The sequence below is a fragment of the Annulohypoxylon maeteangense genome, assembly GCF_022496945.1.
Source record: "Annulohypoxylon maeteangense strain CBS 123835 unplaced genomic scaffold GGS22scaffold_5, whole genome shotgun sequence".
Classification (NCBI taxonomy): domain Eukaryota; kingdom Fungi; phylum Ascomycota; class Sordariomycetes; order Xylariales; family Hypoxylaceae; genus Annulohypoxylon; species Annulohypoxylon maeteangense.
Genome location: NW_025953252.1, coordinates 1,103,299 through 1,118,797, shown reverse-complemented (window position 1 = coordinate 1,118,797; position 15,499 = coordinate 1,103,299). Strand labels below are relative to the sequence as shown.

The window sequence follows — 15,499 nt, the reverse complement described above, 5'->3', positions numbered from 1 at the left end:
CTCCATCCTTAATATATTATTCGTCTCTAATCCTCTGTTCCTACCTATATCTCTGTGCTTTGGTAGAATCTACAACTATTAAATCTCTTTCAATCCATAGTAATGTAGCTCGCTGCGAGGACCTTCGAAAATCATCATGCCACAAACGATATCGTACGATCCATAGGTTAGAAACTCCGTGGATGTTGCCGTTTAAAAGGGGCAAGCGACCTCCGAGTCGATATGCTACCTAATAGTAAAACCTTAGACCGAAGATCCGGACGGTTTGAATGAGGTCTCGGACGCGGATACGAAAGAGAATGCGGAGATAGACTAAGATATGGAACGATTCATCCCCACCCACTAATTATTGGTACGACGGATTTGATCGGAGAGGAAGTTACCAATAACGAAGGTATCGGCAATATGATTATTTACCCTAATTAACTTCTTAATGTTTCTTGCTAATACGTATTGGTTTTCTAGGGCCGTTTATGAGCAAAACCCCTTTCGGATTAAGGTTGAGGCCGTCTGAACCATCTTTGCATTTTCACATGTTCAAGTATTTCGGTACTTCTAGCCCCTATACCATCGTAATGTTGACATAGACCTTGATGTCACGAGGAAATATGTGTAAAATAGGTACGTTATGAACGATGAAAACTAAGGGTAAACAATTGCTGCTAATATTGCTTATACTTAATTTCAAATACTAAGAGACCAACAGACAATCAATATGGGCGAAGAGAATGTTTCTAAGGATAAACTGAAGTTTGGGAACATCAAACCTACGCCGGTTAGGAAATTGCAACTTTGCCAATGGTCATTTCTCTAACTAACGACGACACACGTTTTCAGGTTACACCAGAGAGAAACAAGCCATCGGGGGGCGTTGCTTCTCGGAGCGAGACCCAAGGCCAGCGCAACGAAGCCGCGATGGCAGGTGCGAGCCAGTCGAACTTTGGAGGAGGTGCGGGCGTTTCATTCGGGGGACCGGGAGGACCCGGCAGTTCCACGGGCGGATATAAAGGGGTTGATAAGAAATAGAATCGAATGCTGATTTGGCTCTCGAAGAGTTCATTCTGAGTTATCGAGAGGAAATTTCTCGCAACTGTAAACTATTTCTCTCCATGTCAAGTTGAGGCTATTGCCTGCAATATTCTTTTATCCTCCATCTCCATCTCCATTGTGTTTTGAATTAGAATAATGTTACCCTTCTCCTATCTATGTGTTCCTGCATTCCTGTGTTTTATCCGATTATGAAATCCCAAACTGTACCATTCTTATCCCGATACGGCAAACTCCCTTTTAAGATCCATCATTATCATGCGCTTTCGTGGTCGTGCTTACTAGACATCCCCTACCTAGTCCCCATCGGCGTAAACATCAACAGGCCAACCATAAACAATACCCAACATCCAAACTAGAAAGCATACGTCTCCCTAACCGCCTTCTCAACCTCCTCCCCAAAATCAAACGGCTGGCCCCCCATCAAAAGCTGCGCCTTCAAATCCGTCGCATTCTCCAGAATCACCTTTCTTGCCATAAACCCACGGCTCACAATATCCCCCATCTTCTGCACCGCCTGGGCCTGAGCCAACTTCGGGAACTCCTTCACATTCCCATCCTTATCCTTCAACACTCCGGCAGCCTCGTCCCACTCCCATTCCCAGACGTAGTTCGCGTCGATGTAGGCCCAGGGGTTGGCGACATCCTTGCATTTACGCGTGGCGCCGGCGGGCAGGAACGGGATCACGTACTCGATGTACGTGGTCTGCACGAAGTCGGCGACGAAGAAGAGCGCTGGTGGCGTCTCGTCCATGTTCGGCTTTATGAAGACGGGCGTGGGTGGCTGCGCGTACTTGAACTTCGGGTGTAGGTAGAGGGAACGTAGAAGTGTGGCGTGCGCTTTTGCTTGTTTGAAGGCCTCGGCCGGGGTTGGGTGTTGGATCGGGGTGTCGGACATTTTGGGGGATGGTGGGTGATGACACCTAACTTCGCCTATAGGTAGGTAATTTTCGGGACTTGAAGATTGCGTTTTGTCTGTTAAAATGCTGCAGGGAGTAGATGGTTAATATGGGAAGGAGGGTTGGATGGTGAGCTATGTAAGCTAAGCTATTGAGCTTGCTTCAGATTTGTTTGTCGGTGTGGGGAGTGGGGATGGACTATGGAGGGGCAATCAAGTTGTGGGGTTTGACGTTACACAGATTGCCCCGCGCAAGCCAGGGCGGTATTGATCATGTGATACCCATCTTCTTCACCACTGTGCTTTCAAAGTCTTCTTTCCCTACTTCATGAGCAATATTCCTTTTTCATATCTTTTAATTACAAGTTTCAATATACCAGTCAATCTTATGATAGGAATATGAATGCATGCTGAACCGAGCTTACGATGAAATCTTTCGAGTTATCGTTTAACTCACTGCTTCTTATTGAACATGCGCATGGACAAGCCTACCACAGCACATCATTCATGCCCAGAGAGTAGGCAATTGATAGGTTGTGAAGAATGCATGATGGATTTGCGAAAAACTCATAATATAGGCCATGCCTAGAGTACCATAATTAATTTGCTCTAGCTGTCTAGGAGCTATTTAATTTGCCGCTTTCATAATTGAATAAGGAATTATGTAATGGAACACAGCAGCTACGACCGGCATTATCACCATACTTTTGTCGGGTAGGTGCAGGTTGGGGAAGAGACTTTCCGAAACCTTTGGAGGCGCGACCCCTTAATCTAGCCCTTCCTGATTATTTATTGTTCCCCAGGCCACGCGCTCTCAGTGAAATTGGAGTTCTTGCACACTTTTCACGCCGGACGATCGGCATAGCGCAGGGTCAATGTTCGGCAGATGCGTTGACGAGGTTAACTACCTGCGGGGTAGCACCAGATTCAGCGATACTCTTGGCTAGGCACCTAGTAGACAATATTCGGAAGCTGGATATAATAATTAAAGGCTGAGACATCCTGCAAGCCGCTGGGGACCGTGATACTTCGCTGTATCAATCGATATTAACGCCATGTCATTTTCAGAAGAAGCCCAGTCGGATGTACCCCTGCTTTCAGAAAAGCATTCGGGGATCCCTGAATTCCTATTGGAAAAGGCTCGAAAAGCAAAAGTTGAAATCTTTGAGACAAGAACCAAGCCAAAGGCTTCAAGAAACAGGTTGCCTGTTATTCCTCATGGTATTAACGAACAGGCCTTCTCTGCTGCACTGGGCGAGCTTGGTAAGCAGTTGGGGGAAGAAAACGTTGAGCGGAATGATAAGCCCCTGAGGGATGGCTGGTAAGTCCATTTTCATTCACAATCTTACCTAAATTGTAATATGTTCTTACACCAATCATTGGATCTAGGTACATGGAACGTAAGCTAAATGTTAATCATAATGAATGATGAACGTTGCTAAAAACTTGTAGATCCAAATACCCATGACTTAATGGCGGTGGTGGATGACGAAGAGCTGGTCCCCTCGGCAATAGTCTACCCCGGCAGCACCGAAGAGGTGCAGCAAATTGTCCTATGGGCGAATAAGCACAAGATACCTATCAACCCCATCTCGATGGGTCGAAATTGTACGTGTGCTACGTCGGCGTTGGCTGAAAAGAGGCTTGGGGCTAACGAGATTAGTGGGATATGGTGGTGCGGCACCCAGAGTCCGCGGAGCTGTTCTCATCGACCTCGGCAGGCGCATGAACAAGATACTTGAAATCAGCCCGGAAGATTACACGTGTCTTCTCGAGCCTGGTGTCTCGTTCTACGCTCTATACGAAGCGATTAAGGAGAAAGGGTACGATCACCTTTGGGTTGATGTGCCGGACGTTGGTGGCGGCTCTGTAATAGGGAACACGGTAGACAGAGGTGTCGGCTATACGCCATACGGTGACCATTGGGCGTGTCATGCAGGCTTAGAGGTCGTACTTCCGACAGGAGAGGTTATCCGAACGGGGATGGGAGCGTTACCGGGTAATAATACATGGCAGACATTTCCGTACGGATTTGGACCATATTCCGAGTAAGTCAATGTCGTCTTTGTATGTGCTTCCAATGACCCCAAACTAATCATGTCGCTTCGTAGTGGAATATTCTCACAATCAAACTTTGGCATTGTGACGAAGATGGGTATGACGTTAATGCCAAACCCAGGTGGATATGAGAGCTTTGTAAGACCTAAGACCTAGATGCGGATCAGTACGACTCTTAGATGCTAATCTCACCTTCGCCAGTGTTACACCTTCCAAAAGGAAGAGGATCTTCATCAACTGGTAAATATCACTCGCTAAAATGTTTTCACCAATAGAACGCTAAACCCCCCGCAAATAGATAGAAATAATTCGCCCGCTCCGCATCAGCAACATCCTCGAAAACGTCGCGCAACTGCGCCATGTCACACAATCCATCGCCGTGCGCGGCCGGCCGCGAACCGACTTTTACCAGGGCTCAGGCACGATCCCGAACGACGTAGTCCACGCCGTGGCCGCGACACTCCCCTTCGGCGACCACACATGGGTCTACTATGGCATGTCGTACGGGCCGCCGCACATCCGGCAGTACAAGCTCGCCATAGTCGATGCGGAGTTCAAGAAGGTGCCCGGTGCGCGCCGCATCGAGGCCTCGTCGATCCCACCGGACGACTATTTCTGGGCGCGCGACCGCGTGGCCGCGGGTGTGCCCGAACTTCAGGAGCTACGCTGGGTCAATTGGATGCCGAATGGTGCTCACATCGCCTTCTCGCCTGTCAGCCCAATCCGCGGCTCCGACGCGACAAGGTTGTATGACTTAGCAAAGAAGCGGCATGAGCAGTTCGGCGTCGATCTGTTCCCCGCGTTTTGCGTCGGGCTGCGTGAGATGCACCTTATTGTGGAGTTGGTCTATGATCGCGCGGACCCAAAGCGTCGCAAGGATGTGCTGGATTGCTTGCGCCACCTGGTGGATGACGCCGCGGCGCTTGGGTATGGGGAGTACAGGACGCATCTGGTGCTCATGGATCAGGTGGCCGGGACGTATAATTGGAATGACGGCGCGCTGATGAAGTTCCATGAGAAATTAAAGGATGCGCTGGATCCTAATGGCATCATGGCGCCAGGCCGGTGCGGTATTTGGCCGAAACAGTATAGGAATCGCGGGTGGGAGATGACGAAGGATAGTGGTGAGAATACACAAGGGGATGGTGTTGCGCCATCTTAGACACTGTTTGTAGGAGACGACATTCACAATCTCATCGGCCTATTGCGACGAAGACGCCAAGAAATGCTGCTAGTTCGCTTCAGGATGACGGCCATTCCTGCGCATTGGCTGTGGGTTTGACGTCGAGATAAGCAACCCTGGCATCCGAGCGTGCATGAACACCTTATGATCAGTGATGCTCACATGCCGACGCCATGCGAGGGAAAATGAACCATGTATCCAATCATCATAAGTATGGCCTCCTAGTCGCCGGTGGAGCCCTGAAGAGGATTCGGCCAACATACATACATCTTAGCGAATTCGTTTCCTATTAGCGTAGAAATTTCGGTATGACCTAGGCGGCTGCCTCGAGCGGGGGTCGACCACCGATCGGACCAAAGCGCCTAGTAAGAGACAGAATGGCAATAGATCCTCGGATCATGGTATGAGATGTAGCTGAATATCGAACGATGGAAGCGTACTAGGCTGCTAGGTTAGTTTGTATTGAAAATAACTCTAACTCCCTCTCGACTGGAGCTATAAGAAGAGTACTACTAGGTAAGTCTTCATCCGAAACATAGGTTAATAATCTAGACCTAGAACCAATCTTGTGGGAGCTGAAACGAATTTAAGAAAAGATGTACTCTGTATTGCCAGAGGTTATGACGTGGGTGGCTTGTGATCTATCGTGAAGTGCCGCAAGGCTTGAGGAGATACATGCACGACGAAGCCTAAGAGCGCTTTTACTGTTAGGGGATTGGTCCGCGCGTTTCTGCAGTTGGTAAGGGAACGAATGAAAAATCAATTTTAGTGAGACAATCGAAGAGCTAACCACCTATGAGGATACCCTAATGCAACCAGCCGATCAAGATTCATTCCGGCGAACTGGAGAGGGCTTCGGATTCGCATTTTGATTCGCACAACTCCTGACTATCGCCTGCACACCTGCAGAAATAAATCATTTTTCTTTTCAAAAAATGACGCCGGAGGAGGGCTACCTATCTCCAAATGGTAAGCGATCCTAAACAAGCAGCTAACAATATGCACGATCAAAGTAGGGCACCTCCTCATTGCGACATTTCCTTGAATCCCGCAGTCCCGTAGTTCCCGCGGCCGCTCTTGGAATGTCAAAACCATGGGAACGGGTTTGCAAATCATTCTTAATGGAAATAAACGTAGCACCACAAATCCTTTCCACAACCATATCTTGTTAATTACTATAATAGATCTGATTTATACCTAGATTGCCTACCAAGCCGCCAAGTCTGCGAGAGCCTCATTACAAGCTAATCCAATGTCATACCCAACCTAAATAGATACCTAATGTCTATCACGATGTCTATTACGATGCATATTTGGTTTTACCCCGTTCTGGTAGCGGTTGCTCTCTATTTCTACAGAGCCGGGTATATATTTTTTAGGAGAAGAGTAAGTTGTCTGGGCGAGAAGAAAGGATACCGAGTCTAACATTGGATAGACAAGGGTATCGTTTGCGAAAGGAGGGGAAGCATGCACCTACGACTCGCTTCCGCAGGCGAACAGATGGCGCTTAGGAATAGATCTGCTGGTGATGACCTTAAAGGCATCAGATGAGATGCGCTTGATGGAGTTCTTCTTGGACAACTTTCGCAGACTCGGAAATACCTTCCGCCAAGCTGTAGGAACGAACACATCTATCCTCACTATCGAGCCAGATAACATCGAGACCATACTCTCAACTAATTTCAAAGGTGAGCGAGTTCAATGAGTCGCATAAGTGCCGATGTTAACCTGGTTTAGATTGGGGTTTGGGTTTCCGACGTACCATCTTCCATCCGTTATTGGGCGAAGGGATCTTCCTCCAGGAAGGCGATATCTGGAAACAATCGCGAGATATTCTACGCCCGCACTTCTATCGCCGTCACTATGAAGACCTAGACATCTACAGACCACATGTAGAAAATCTTCTAGAAGCGATTGCCAACGATGGGACGAACGTGGTGGATCTAGAGCCGTTATTCTTCCGCTTGACACTCGATGTAACAACCGAGTTCCTGTTCGGCGAGTCCGTATGGAGCCAGCGACCATCTTCCAGCGTCGTAGGCCACGACTTCGAAGGTGCATTTGACCTGGCGCAAAGCATATCGGGCAAGAGGTTAAAGTTCCAGAAACTGTACTGGCTAGTCGACGGTAAGCGGCTGCGAAAGGCATGCGACATCGTACATCGATTCGCCGATAACATCATCAAAAAGACCCTCTCAGGAACGGCCGACGACGCACCTAGCTCGAAAAAACCTCCCTTCCTAAAGGTCGTCGCGGAACACTACCCGGAGCGCGACATGCTACGAGGCCAAGCGATCAACATCCTCACCGCGGGCAGAGATTCCACCGCGACTTTCCTATCGTGGGCCTTGTAAGCAACCCTCTAACCAAATCGATGGAGCCAAAAAAAAAAAGCCTAATCCTTACATGTCAATAGTTTCAACCTAGTAAGACACCCCGAAATCATGGAGAAACTCCGAGCAGAAGTCGCCGAGGTCGACGAGACCATTGCCCCGCTCACGCGCGCGGACCTGCTCGGGATGACATTCCTGCAGAACGTCGTGAAAGAAGGTAAGTCTCCCCCCCCAACCCCCATATAAGTTTCGAACCTCGAACTAACGCGCACAGTCCTCCGCCTGCACCCCCCAGTCCCCCTAATCTCACGCACCGCCCTGCGCGACACAACCCTCCCCACGGGCGGCGGCGCTGACGGCACCGCCCCCATCGTCGTCCCGAAAGGCATGAGCGTGCTCTACAGCGCGTACTGCATCCACCGACGCCCCGACCTCTACGGCATGGACGCGGAGCTCTTCCGCCCGGACCGCTGGAACGAAGAGCCCCTCCGCTCCCACGACGCGACGCATCGCGGCTGGAGGTTTTTGCCGTTCGGGGGTGGGCCGAGGGTTTGTTTGGGGAGTATGATGCCCACCTCTATTGACAACTTGGAATTTCGTGTGCTGACGTTGGCTGTTACCTAGTGGACTTTTCCCTGACCGAGGGCGCGTACGCGATCGTGCGTATCCTGCAGCGGTTCCCGTTGATTCGGATCCCGGTCGGTGAGCGCGTGCAGGTTGTTGGGCAGGAGAGGCAGGCTGTTACGATTTCTCTGAGGCCGGCGGAGGGGTGTAGGGTTGATTTGGGAAAGGAGTAAAAGGGGGCGGGTTAATGGCGATGAGGTGTAGCACGAGCTATGAATTCATGAATGGCGCGGGTTTTCTTGGGGGTATGGTTGGTTAAAAGGTAACTAGATGGGCGGGTTCGGTTTAGGGATGTAGGTCTTTGAGGAACTGGTACCTACTTGATTTACGAAGACGATGTGTGATTCGTATTCGGATTAGTTGATGGTGTTGTGGTTTGCCAGAATCGCATACCCAATGACGACTTATTTTCAGCTAGGTCCCGGTAAATATTCCTTGAAAGCTGAATTATGGAATGCATCAAGTCCTACGGATTATAAGCTGACTGCAGGTGGCTGTATTCCCTAATATTACAGCGGCCAATAGGCCTGTAAATTGACAGCACTCCCCGGAGAAACCGCCTTAAAATTCTTCAGGCAGCACGTTTACAATTAATTGCCGTGAGATGATCGTCGCCACTGACGTAGTAAGGGAATCCAAACTGACAAAATCTCTAGAGTATTTGCATTCTCTAATTCTAGATGATGTTTAAAACAAAACGTTATATTTGCCCAAACCTAAACCTGACCTAACGCGATCGTGTAATGTGGTACCGAATTCACGAAGATGCGACCCGTCGACTCCTCCCTGTCAACCCACCCGTCGCTCGATCCGCTTCTTTTAGATCCCGCTCCTAGTCCGCAGAAATCGACGGGAGTGCATCGCGCAGGCCGATGGATATCACGGGAGTGGAAACGCACCACAGGAGAGGTACTGAAAGACTTACGGTCCAAGAAATCGTGGAAACTCTTATTCATTTGTTTATATCTGTTTTGGATCGCCGTTCTTTTGGTCGCAATCGGTTCACTCGCCAGCTCGCCCGATGTCACCTCTCTTTACACAAGTGCCGTGAAGACGGCATGTCAACCAGATGGTAGCTTCAGCCCCTATGCAAACAGCTACAATGCCTGGGACTGGTCTTCCTCTGGATTCTTTGAAATCACTTTGGTTTTTGGCACACTTAATTTTACCGTAGCGAAGGTTATTGATATCTGTTGGGATGTCGTAAGTCAACGTACTGCTTCCGGGCGCATCCTGTGTTAATCGACCTCCATCCAGATCATTGGTCGCGTGGGACAAGTTGCGCTCGCCATGCTCTCGTGGCACGTTTTCGCACAATATACCACGACTTCTATGGATAAATCTCCGGTCACGTATCGGACATTCTGGCGTATCTTCCTTCATAAGGAGCCTACTTTATCTTCCGTGGTCGATCTCACGAAAGATTTCATCTCCTACCGACGTCTACATTCTATCGTCGCAATGGTGTTCATGATAACAGCGATGATCTTCATCCTTGTATTCCCCACGCTTGCTAGCGCTATGACGGGTTACACACCAGTGACTGAAGCCTTCGTACAAGGCGAAGGTGGAAATTTGATTCCGTTTTCGGATTTCAAGGCACTGGCGTACATTGTCCATGATGGTGATAGGATCAACCTAACAACTGATGCATATATCACATGGCCTCTTAATATCTATGAAGTCGATCCACTGCTTCAGAAGGGCAGCGGTTGGGTTTCAAATTATCGCTGCATTGGTGATAGATGTAATCTCCTGAACAATGTATCAGACTGTAAGCGCTCTAAGACTAGGTACCTAGTCAAAGTAATAATTCTTCAACACTGACTTATGGATGAAGATGTTTCTTCCTATGGGTTTTTAGGCACTAACGATACCAAATCTAATTGGAATAAGAAGCAACTTCCAGCCCCAGCCCTTAACATCTCAGCATACTACATACCGCCAGGGGATCTCTTTGGGAACGAGTGGACCGACCCATCTAATGGGCAAAAGCCTTTCCAGAACCAAACGAATCTAACATACCTCGCGTCGAATCGGACATATGATCTAAGTTATATAATAAGCAACGGCAGCTGTCAACCAGTATTAAACGTATGAGACCCTTCATATGCCACCCCTATCCATTGAAACTCGCTGACGCAACACCACCAACTAGGAATACCAATGGGGGTTCTCCTTCGCACAATTATTCATCCTCTCGGTCTTACTAATGGTATGGACCATCGGGATCTCAATCATGTGGCTCCGGGCCCATTTCAAGCTCCCTCTTCAAGGCCAACCCGAAACCCCAAAGGGATGGAGAGCGGTCATCTTACTAGCCGACGCTATGAACACAGAACTCCCCAATTCTGATATTGATGTGCATGCACTAAAAGACGCGAAGGTGAAAGATATGGTCCGGGAACGTTTAAGGGGCGGAACTGTGCGCTTCGATGCACCCCTGACCCGCGAGGAGTACAGCTTTAGGTCTGGGATATATGGCTGGGTGAAAAGCAACACTCTTGGGAAACGGGCGTACAGGAATAAGTGGTGGATTGCGGCGTTCTGTCTCGCCGCAGTGCCACTTGTGATCTTGTTGATTTACGGGGTGTATGTTCGACCGATCGGGGTTTTCCTGATAGCTATCTCTAGCTGTGTTATTCTCGGGGTAGCATTTGCGCTGGGGATTGGGAGTACGACAAGGAGCAGGCTCTTTGTGACGTCGCTTTGGATTATGACTGGCTTGGTGGTGTTTATTGGTGTTTGCGCGTCGGGTGTATTGAAAAAATATCAGGACTAAATGAGGCTATGGGGGATGGGGGATGGGGGATGGGGATAGGAAGATATGAACATACCTAGTTACCTACGAAATACTCTTGAATCACTTCATATCGTCGGAATGTCTAACCAGTGGAAGTGTTGGATTCTTTCAAGATGTACTTCGTATGAAGTTAAAAAGGGATTTCTATGGCGGCCTCGGCCTCCGGAGGTCACTCCTGAAGCTCTGGACTCCACTCTTTGGTCCGCAACCCTAGGGCTCCGGAGGTCCTACCGTGGCAGTGCCGGTGTTAAAGGGGCCAGGCGGATATGCTTGAATAGTATGGAGGCTAATGATATTTAAATAAGAGAATTGAGAAGCCGTAAAAAGGGCAGATTCGATATTGGAATGAACTGTTGATTCATAGCTCATAGCGAATCCTTAACTACCTACCTAATAAGAATGACTAACAAATACGGTATGCTGCATTCTATGGCCAAGGCCTCCATTATTAAGTACTCTAGCCGATAGCTAATCTAACATTATATTTCTAATCAAGAGGGCATATCATTTTGGGTGTACGTTCCTAATAAGGGCGCTGCGATATTTTTCTTACTGGCGTTTCTCATCTCGGCGCAGATACATCTGTGGCAATGCTTGCAAGTCTTTCCGATATTATCCCCTAATGATGTCAATCTTGGCTTGCAGGTGATGTTAACATTCATCCTATGTTGCTAGTCGCTACAGGTGCTTCAAAATAACAGGCCTATTCGTCGTCGGCGGGTTTCTCTATGTCATTGGGTTCGCACTTCGAATCAATGGTGCGTTTGGTAACTACGATCAGCTAGGTCCCTATATCGTGAGCGTCGCTCTCATCTACGTTAGCCCGTACGTCCATAATCTATCCACAGTCCTTATTAATCACAGAAAAGACAAGGCCTATTGACGAAGAAATTGTGGTTTAGGCCCCTATTATCATTAGCCAACTACGACATACTTGGCCGCATCTTCTACTACGTCCCCTATCTTTCGCCCATGGAACCCGGGAGAGTTCTCTCTACATTCGCCTTACTGTCTATGGTCATCGAAGGAATTAACGGCATCGCGGCATCCTTCATGGCTAACCCAAAAAGCAACCCTACAGTGGGCAGTGGCTTGATGTGGTCGGCGTTAGTCCTCCAAATTGTCATCGTCATATCTTTCCTGATCATGGCTGGCTATTTCCACCGGCGATGCGCACAGGCCGGCATCGCAGGCGCCCGAGGCATTCAGAATAATCTTGTTACGCTATACATAAGCGTCGGGCTCATATTAATACGCACTATCTATCGTGGCGTGGAACACTCCGTCAACGCTGTGGTTAGCACCGAGTGGCCATTCTACGTCTTCGAGGCGAGCCTCATGCTTATCAATATGTTTATGTGGAATATCCGGCATCCGGCACCTTTCCTCCCTGCCGATACCACGACGTATCTTTCCCGCGATGGCGTGACGGAGGTAAAAGGGCCTGATCCGCCGAAAGACATACGGCCCCTGATCTTTAAGGTTCTGGATCCATGGCGAGTGACAGATCTCTGTCGCGGGCGCCAGTCAAAGGGTGAGGCTTACTTGGAGATCGAGTAAGGCTCTCATATTTCATTGTAAACTGCCATGTACGTTTACTGATGGTATCTTAGAACATTAAGATCTTTATGAACTCTCTTGTTTATTCCAAGGTTGTTATGATTCCTTATTAACCTAGACTTTCTCCAGGTGGCGGTTGCCGTTAGTGGGGTTTAGGGGTAGCCTGTATGTGGGAAGCGCTCAGCTCGGATTTGAAAAATACCTAGGTAGGTTAATTATTAGAAGGTCGAGGAGTTGAACCTCAAGATGTGTATGTCATAGATGCGCCACCTCAATTCACCCTAGTTCGATAGTATTAGATTAAAAAAGGTAGCATTGCGCGCTAGAATGAGTTTGGGGAAGAATTTGAAATAACGCTGTCTTGTAGGTAGCCAACAAATTTGCTAGAAACTTAGTACCTAATGGTTAGGCCCTGCTTGCCTACCTAGAGGTACTCGTGAGGAACGGTAGTCATTACGAAATCGATCAAAAGCCAAGCATCTCGGAGATGGTGTTGCGCCAGTCGACGGCCTCATTCGGTTGAAGAACTATGTACGAATGAGTTCTTCGGATATATAAATGACTTCATAGAGTGATTAATCCGAGGCGGCCAGAGCCGCGTTACTGTGCTTGGGAAGGAAATAGCAAAGGCAAGATACGAAGAAAAGAGGGGGTAGTAGTTAGAGACCAGGAAATCATTGTGAATGGTGGCAGAATTTGATGGTGGACCAACCAGACGGGCAGCATTAGTAAAGATTGTAGAGATGACAATGAGAACGATTGGGTATATGATTTGAGTAATACCATATGGGTGCCAATCGAGAAGAATGTGCTTCTGTAATATACATCTCTCCGCAGTCCCCTAAACAGTCGAAATGTGGAATCTGATGTGAATAGTCGGATAAATTTGGATGGGATGTATAAGAATAGTAAGCAATGATTGCGGAGTAGAAGACACGATGATGGTTGATGCGACTTGAAGTTTCATTGAATTGTCAATACTAGATTGGCGAGTTTTTGATTCCTTCAGGAGCCAAATTCCGGGTTGAGAGGTCGCGGGGAAGCTGTAAGCATGCTTGGCTGATGATTATGAGCGAACTTCTTCTCATTGTATGCACTTACCTCTACTAGGCAGGTAGGTTACAGGTAGGTATTAGTATGTCTTAGGTAGCTCTATGGCGTCTATTAGACACGAAGCCCTACCAAAAGGAGGAATCGCACCTCTGGGCAGCCTATGAAGTAGACAACAGCATTTTATCAATCTTCGGAACAGAAGGACAAGAAATCCGGACAATTATTAGAAGCTTCCTAAGTTATGATAATAATGGAACGAACGGGTTCAAGAAAAGAAGAAAAGGGTGTATAAATATGTTGATCCGGGGCAAACGCCAATAGGAAAAACGCTCGAGTACCGGTAAATATCATTAGGTGCCGGCAGATTGGTTGCGACGGTGACAGTGTGCTGCATCTTTTTACCGGCTCCGAGCGTCGCGTGACGTGAATGGGGACAGGTATCAAGAATTAGAAATTCTTTTTTGAGCGAAATCTCTCCGTCCCCGAGCCAGATACGGCCGATAGAAATTCTTTACCATGGACATACTTACGCTGTACTCAAAAGGTGATAGATTCAAATGGAGACATCTCCATAATATCTCAATAATCGAATGATGTTTAAGGCCGAGCTGTTTACCTATCTGTCTCCTATGGAGAATACCCAGGCTTGGATGAACTTATGAAGAAGATAAGACGCCGCACCGCTAGTTTAGGTCCAGTCGGGATTATATTTCTAGAAGTCCATGCGTACCATCATTCTGAGTATCGTAGGGCTGGGGTGGAAATGAATACGCGGTAGCTCGCCCATCGCTGTTTTGAACCTTCGAAGATCTCTCCAGATTTGTGCGGGAGGGACATGGATAAGGTCGCCAAGACGAGCTGACGAAGTCCCTATCTCCACTACGGGCGATCCAAGCGCATATCCTCCCCCAGAACCGCTTGTCTTTCGTCCATGGTTTGAACATCTTAAAACTTAGCAGCTTACCTAGGTACCTGGTAGCCCTGGTCGGTAAGATTGTCAAGTAAGATAACATCATGCAAGCGATTTATTACCTGCACGTGGAAAGTCACCCAAGAGCGCTGAAGCGTCCGAATGAAAAGCTTAGCTGGAGAATTATGTATGATAGGCCAAGCATGCATAGGTTCGTATCAATGGTCATAAAGAGACTGTTATGAATCTTGGAAACAGTTCCCGTAATGTCACCTTTTGCACCTTTTGCCCCTTAACTACTGCATTCTCCGCTTCCCCGTTCTAGAAGAATTTCCACCCCCCGGCAACCAGGTACTTTTGGAGAGCCAATAGGCAAATTTTTAATCATGCTTCTGTAGGTGACGATAAAAGTTTCGTGATAATATGCCAAAGGCTGCACTACATACTGTAGCGCATAGTATTATTCGGCGTAACTCTCAGTGTTACGGGCACCTGGAAACGATATCGAATGCAGTAAACATAACCCGCTATGGGTTGAAATATGCAACTGCGTGCGTAAGCATCTTGCTTACTTATTACCTGGTAGGTACTTACTATTACATAGTACGCCGTCTCTCTGTGCATTCAACAGTCTTAGACTCTTGGTGATCTTCATTGCAATTATCCTAGCCTGCCACCAGTGGCCAACTGCAATATCGCGAGAAAAAGTGACAGAGTGATAAGTTCGCATAAGCGGGTTAGAAACGAACTCCAAAGTTCGAAACTGCTACAGTTGAAGCTAGACCTCGATGCGGATAGCATCAAATCAAAGCGGCCAAAGATCTGTCGGCGCACGCCTGTAAATGGCATAGCTTGTTTCGCGACTGTACCTTAGACCTGCTGCACTGGACCGCCAAGTACTTCCCCCGCCAATTCCTGTCTTTAACCGTTTGCTGTGACCATGCTGCCATGGAGTTACCCCCATAATGGGCTCCAGGCCATCGGCTCCGGTCGCATGGGATTCCATATTCGAAGTTCGGGTCCTACATTC

At 48.1% G+C, this 15,499-nt stretch overlaps 5 protein-coding genes across 5 annotated transcripts; 4 read left to right on the top strand and 1 right to left on the bottom strand.

Moving 5' to 3' along the window:
* Positions 1–1,214: 1,214 nt before the first annotated feature.
* Positions 1,215–2,120, bottom strand: GGS22DRAFT_117420 (uncharacterized protein). Its single transcript, XM_047958132.1, has one exon. It carries the CDS (start codon positions 1,943–1,945, stop codon positions 1,403–1,405), a length of 543 nt encoding a protein of 180 aa, XP_047820612.1. The 5' UTR covers positions 1,946–2,120; the 3' UTR covers positions 1,215–1,402.
* A 511-nt stretch (positions 2,121–2,631) lies between these two features.
* Positions 2,632–5,762, top strand: GGS22DRAFT_158644 (putative vanilly-alcohol oxidase). Its single transcript, XM_047960678.1, has 7 exons — positions 2,632–3,266; positions 3,335–3,345; positions 3,398–3,553; positions 3,609–3,993; positions 4,057–4,141; positions 4,205–4,243; positions 4,302–5,762. The coding sequence occupies exons 1-7, from the start codon at positions 3,001–3,003 to the stop codon at positions 5,163–5,165; spliced, it is 1,806 nt and encodes a 601-aa protein (XP_047820611.1). The 5' UTR covers positions 2,632–3,000; the 3' UTR covers positions 5,166–5,762.
* Positions 5,763–6,194: 432 nt separating this feature from the next.
* GGS22DRAFT_158638 (cytochrome P450 monooxygenase) lies at positions 6,195–8,745 on the top strand. The gene is made up of 6 exons (XM_047960677.1): positions 6,195–6,572; positions 6,622–6,874; positions 6,924–7,536; positions 7,603–7,736; positions 7,794–8,081; positions 8,144–8,745. Exons 1-6 carry the CDS (start codon positions 6,468–6,470, stop codon positions 8,314–8,316), a joined length of 1,566 nt encoding a protein of 521 aa, XP_047820610.1. The 5' UTR covers positions 6,195–6,467; the 3' UTR covers positions 8,317–8,745.
* Positions 8,746–9,783: 1,038 nt separating this feature from the next.
* GGS22DRAFT_158635 (uncharacterized protein) lies at positions 9,784–10,939 on the top strand. The gene is made up of 3 exons (XM_047960676.1): positions 9,784–9,917; positions 9,984–10,237; positions 10,302–10,939. Exon 3 carries the CDS (start codon positions 10,356–10,358, stop codon positions 10,923–10,925), a length of 570 nt encoding a protein of 189 aa, XP_047820609.1. The 5' UTR covers positions 9,784–9,917; positions 9,984–10,237; positions 10,302–10,355; the 3' UTR covers positions 10,926–10,939.
* Positions 10,940–11,345: 406 nt separating this feature from the next.
* GGS22DRAFT_199130 (uncharacterized protein) lies at positions 11,346–12,532 on the top strand (the record flags this gene model as incomplete). The annotated part of the gene is made up of 4 exons (XM_047966243.1): positions 11,346–11,361; positions 11,443–11,530; positions 11,622–11,771; positions 11,849–12,532. The coding sequence occupies 4 exons, from the start codon at positions 11,346–11,348 to the stop codon at positions 12,504–12,506; spliced, it is 912 nt and encodes a 303-aa protein (XP_047820608.1). The 3' UTR covers positions 12,507–12,532.
* Between the last annotated feature and the right edge of the window lie 2,967 nt (positions 12,533–15,499).

What these genes read in the sequence shown, in the direction of transcription:
- GGS22DRAFT_117420 (XM_047958132.1), bottom strand. Translation starts at nt 1,945, where the DNA reads ATGTCCGACACCCCGATCCAACACCCAACCCCGGCCGAGGCCTTCAAA.
- GGS22DRAFT_158644 (XM_047960678.1), top strand. Translation starts at nt 3,001, where the DNA reads ATGTCATTTTCAGAAGAAGCCCAGTCGGATGTACCCCTGCTTTCAGAA. An exon ending in CATCTCGATGGGTCGAAATT is followed by an intron (nt 3,554 to 3,608) that starts GTACGTGTGCTA and finishes TAACGAGATTAG; the next exon opens with TGGGATATGGTGGTGCGGCA. An exon ending in CAGGTGGATATGAGAGCTTT is followed by an intron (nt 4,142 to 4,204) that starts GTAAGACCTAAG and finishes CACCTTCGCCAG; the next exon opens with TGTTACACCTTCCAAAAGGA.
- GGS22DRAFT_158638 (XM_047960677.1), top strand. Translation starts at nt 6,468, where the DNA reads ATGTCTATCACGATGTCTATTACGATGCATATTTGGTTTTACCCCGTT. An exon ending in GCAGAACGTCGTGAAAGAAG is followed by an intron (nt 7,737 to 7,793) that starts GTAAGTCTCCCC and finishes TAACGCGCACAG; the next exon opens with TCCTCCGCCTGCACCCCCCA. An exon ending in GCCGAGGGTTTGTTTGGGGA is followed by an intron (nt 8,082 to 8,143) that starts GTATGATGCCCA and finishes GCTGTTACCTAG; the next exon opens with TGGACTTTTCCCTGACCGAG.
- GGS22DRAFT_158635 (XM_047960676.1), top strand. Translation starts at nt 10,356, where the DNA reads ATGGTATGGACCATCGGGATCTCAATCATGTGGCTCCGGGCCCATTTC.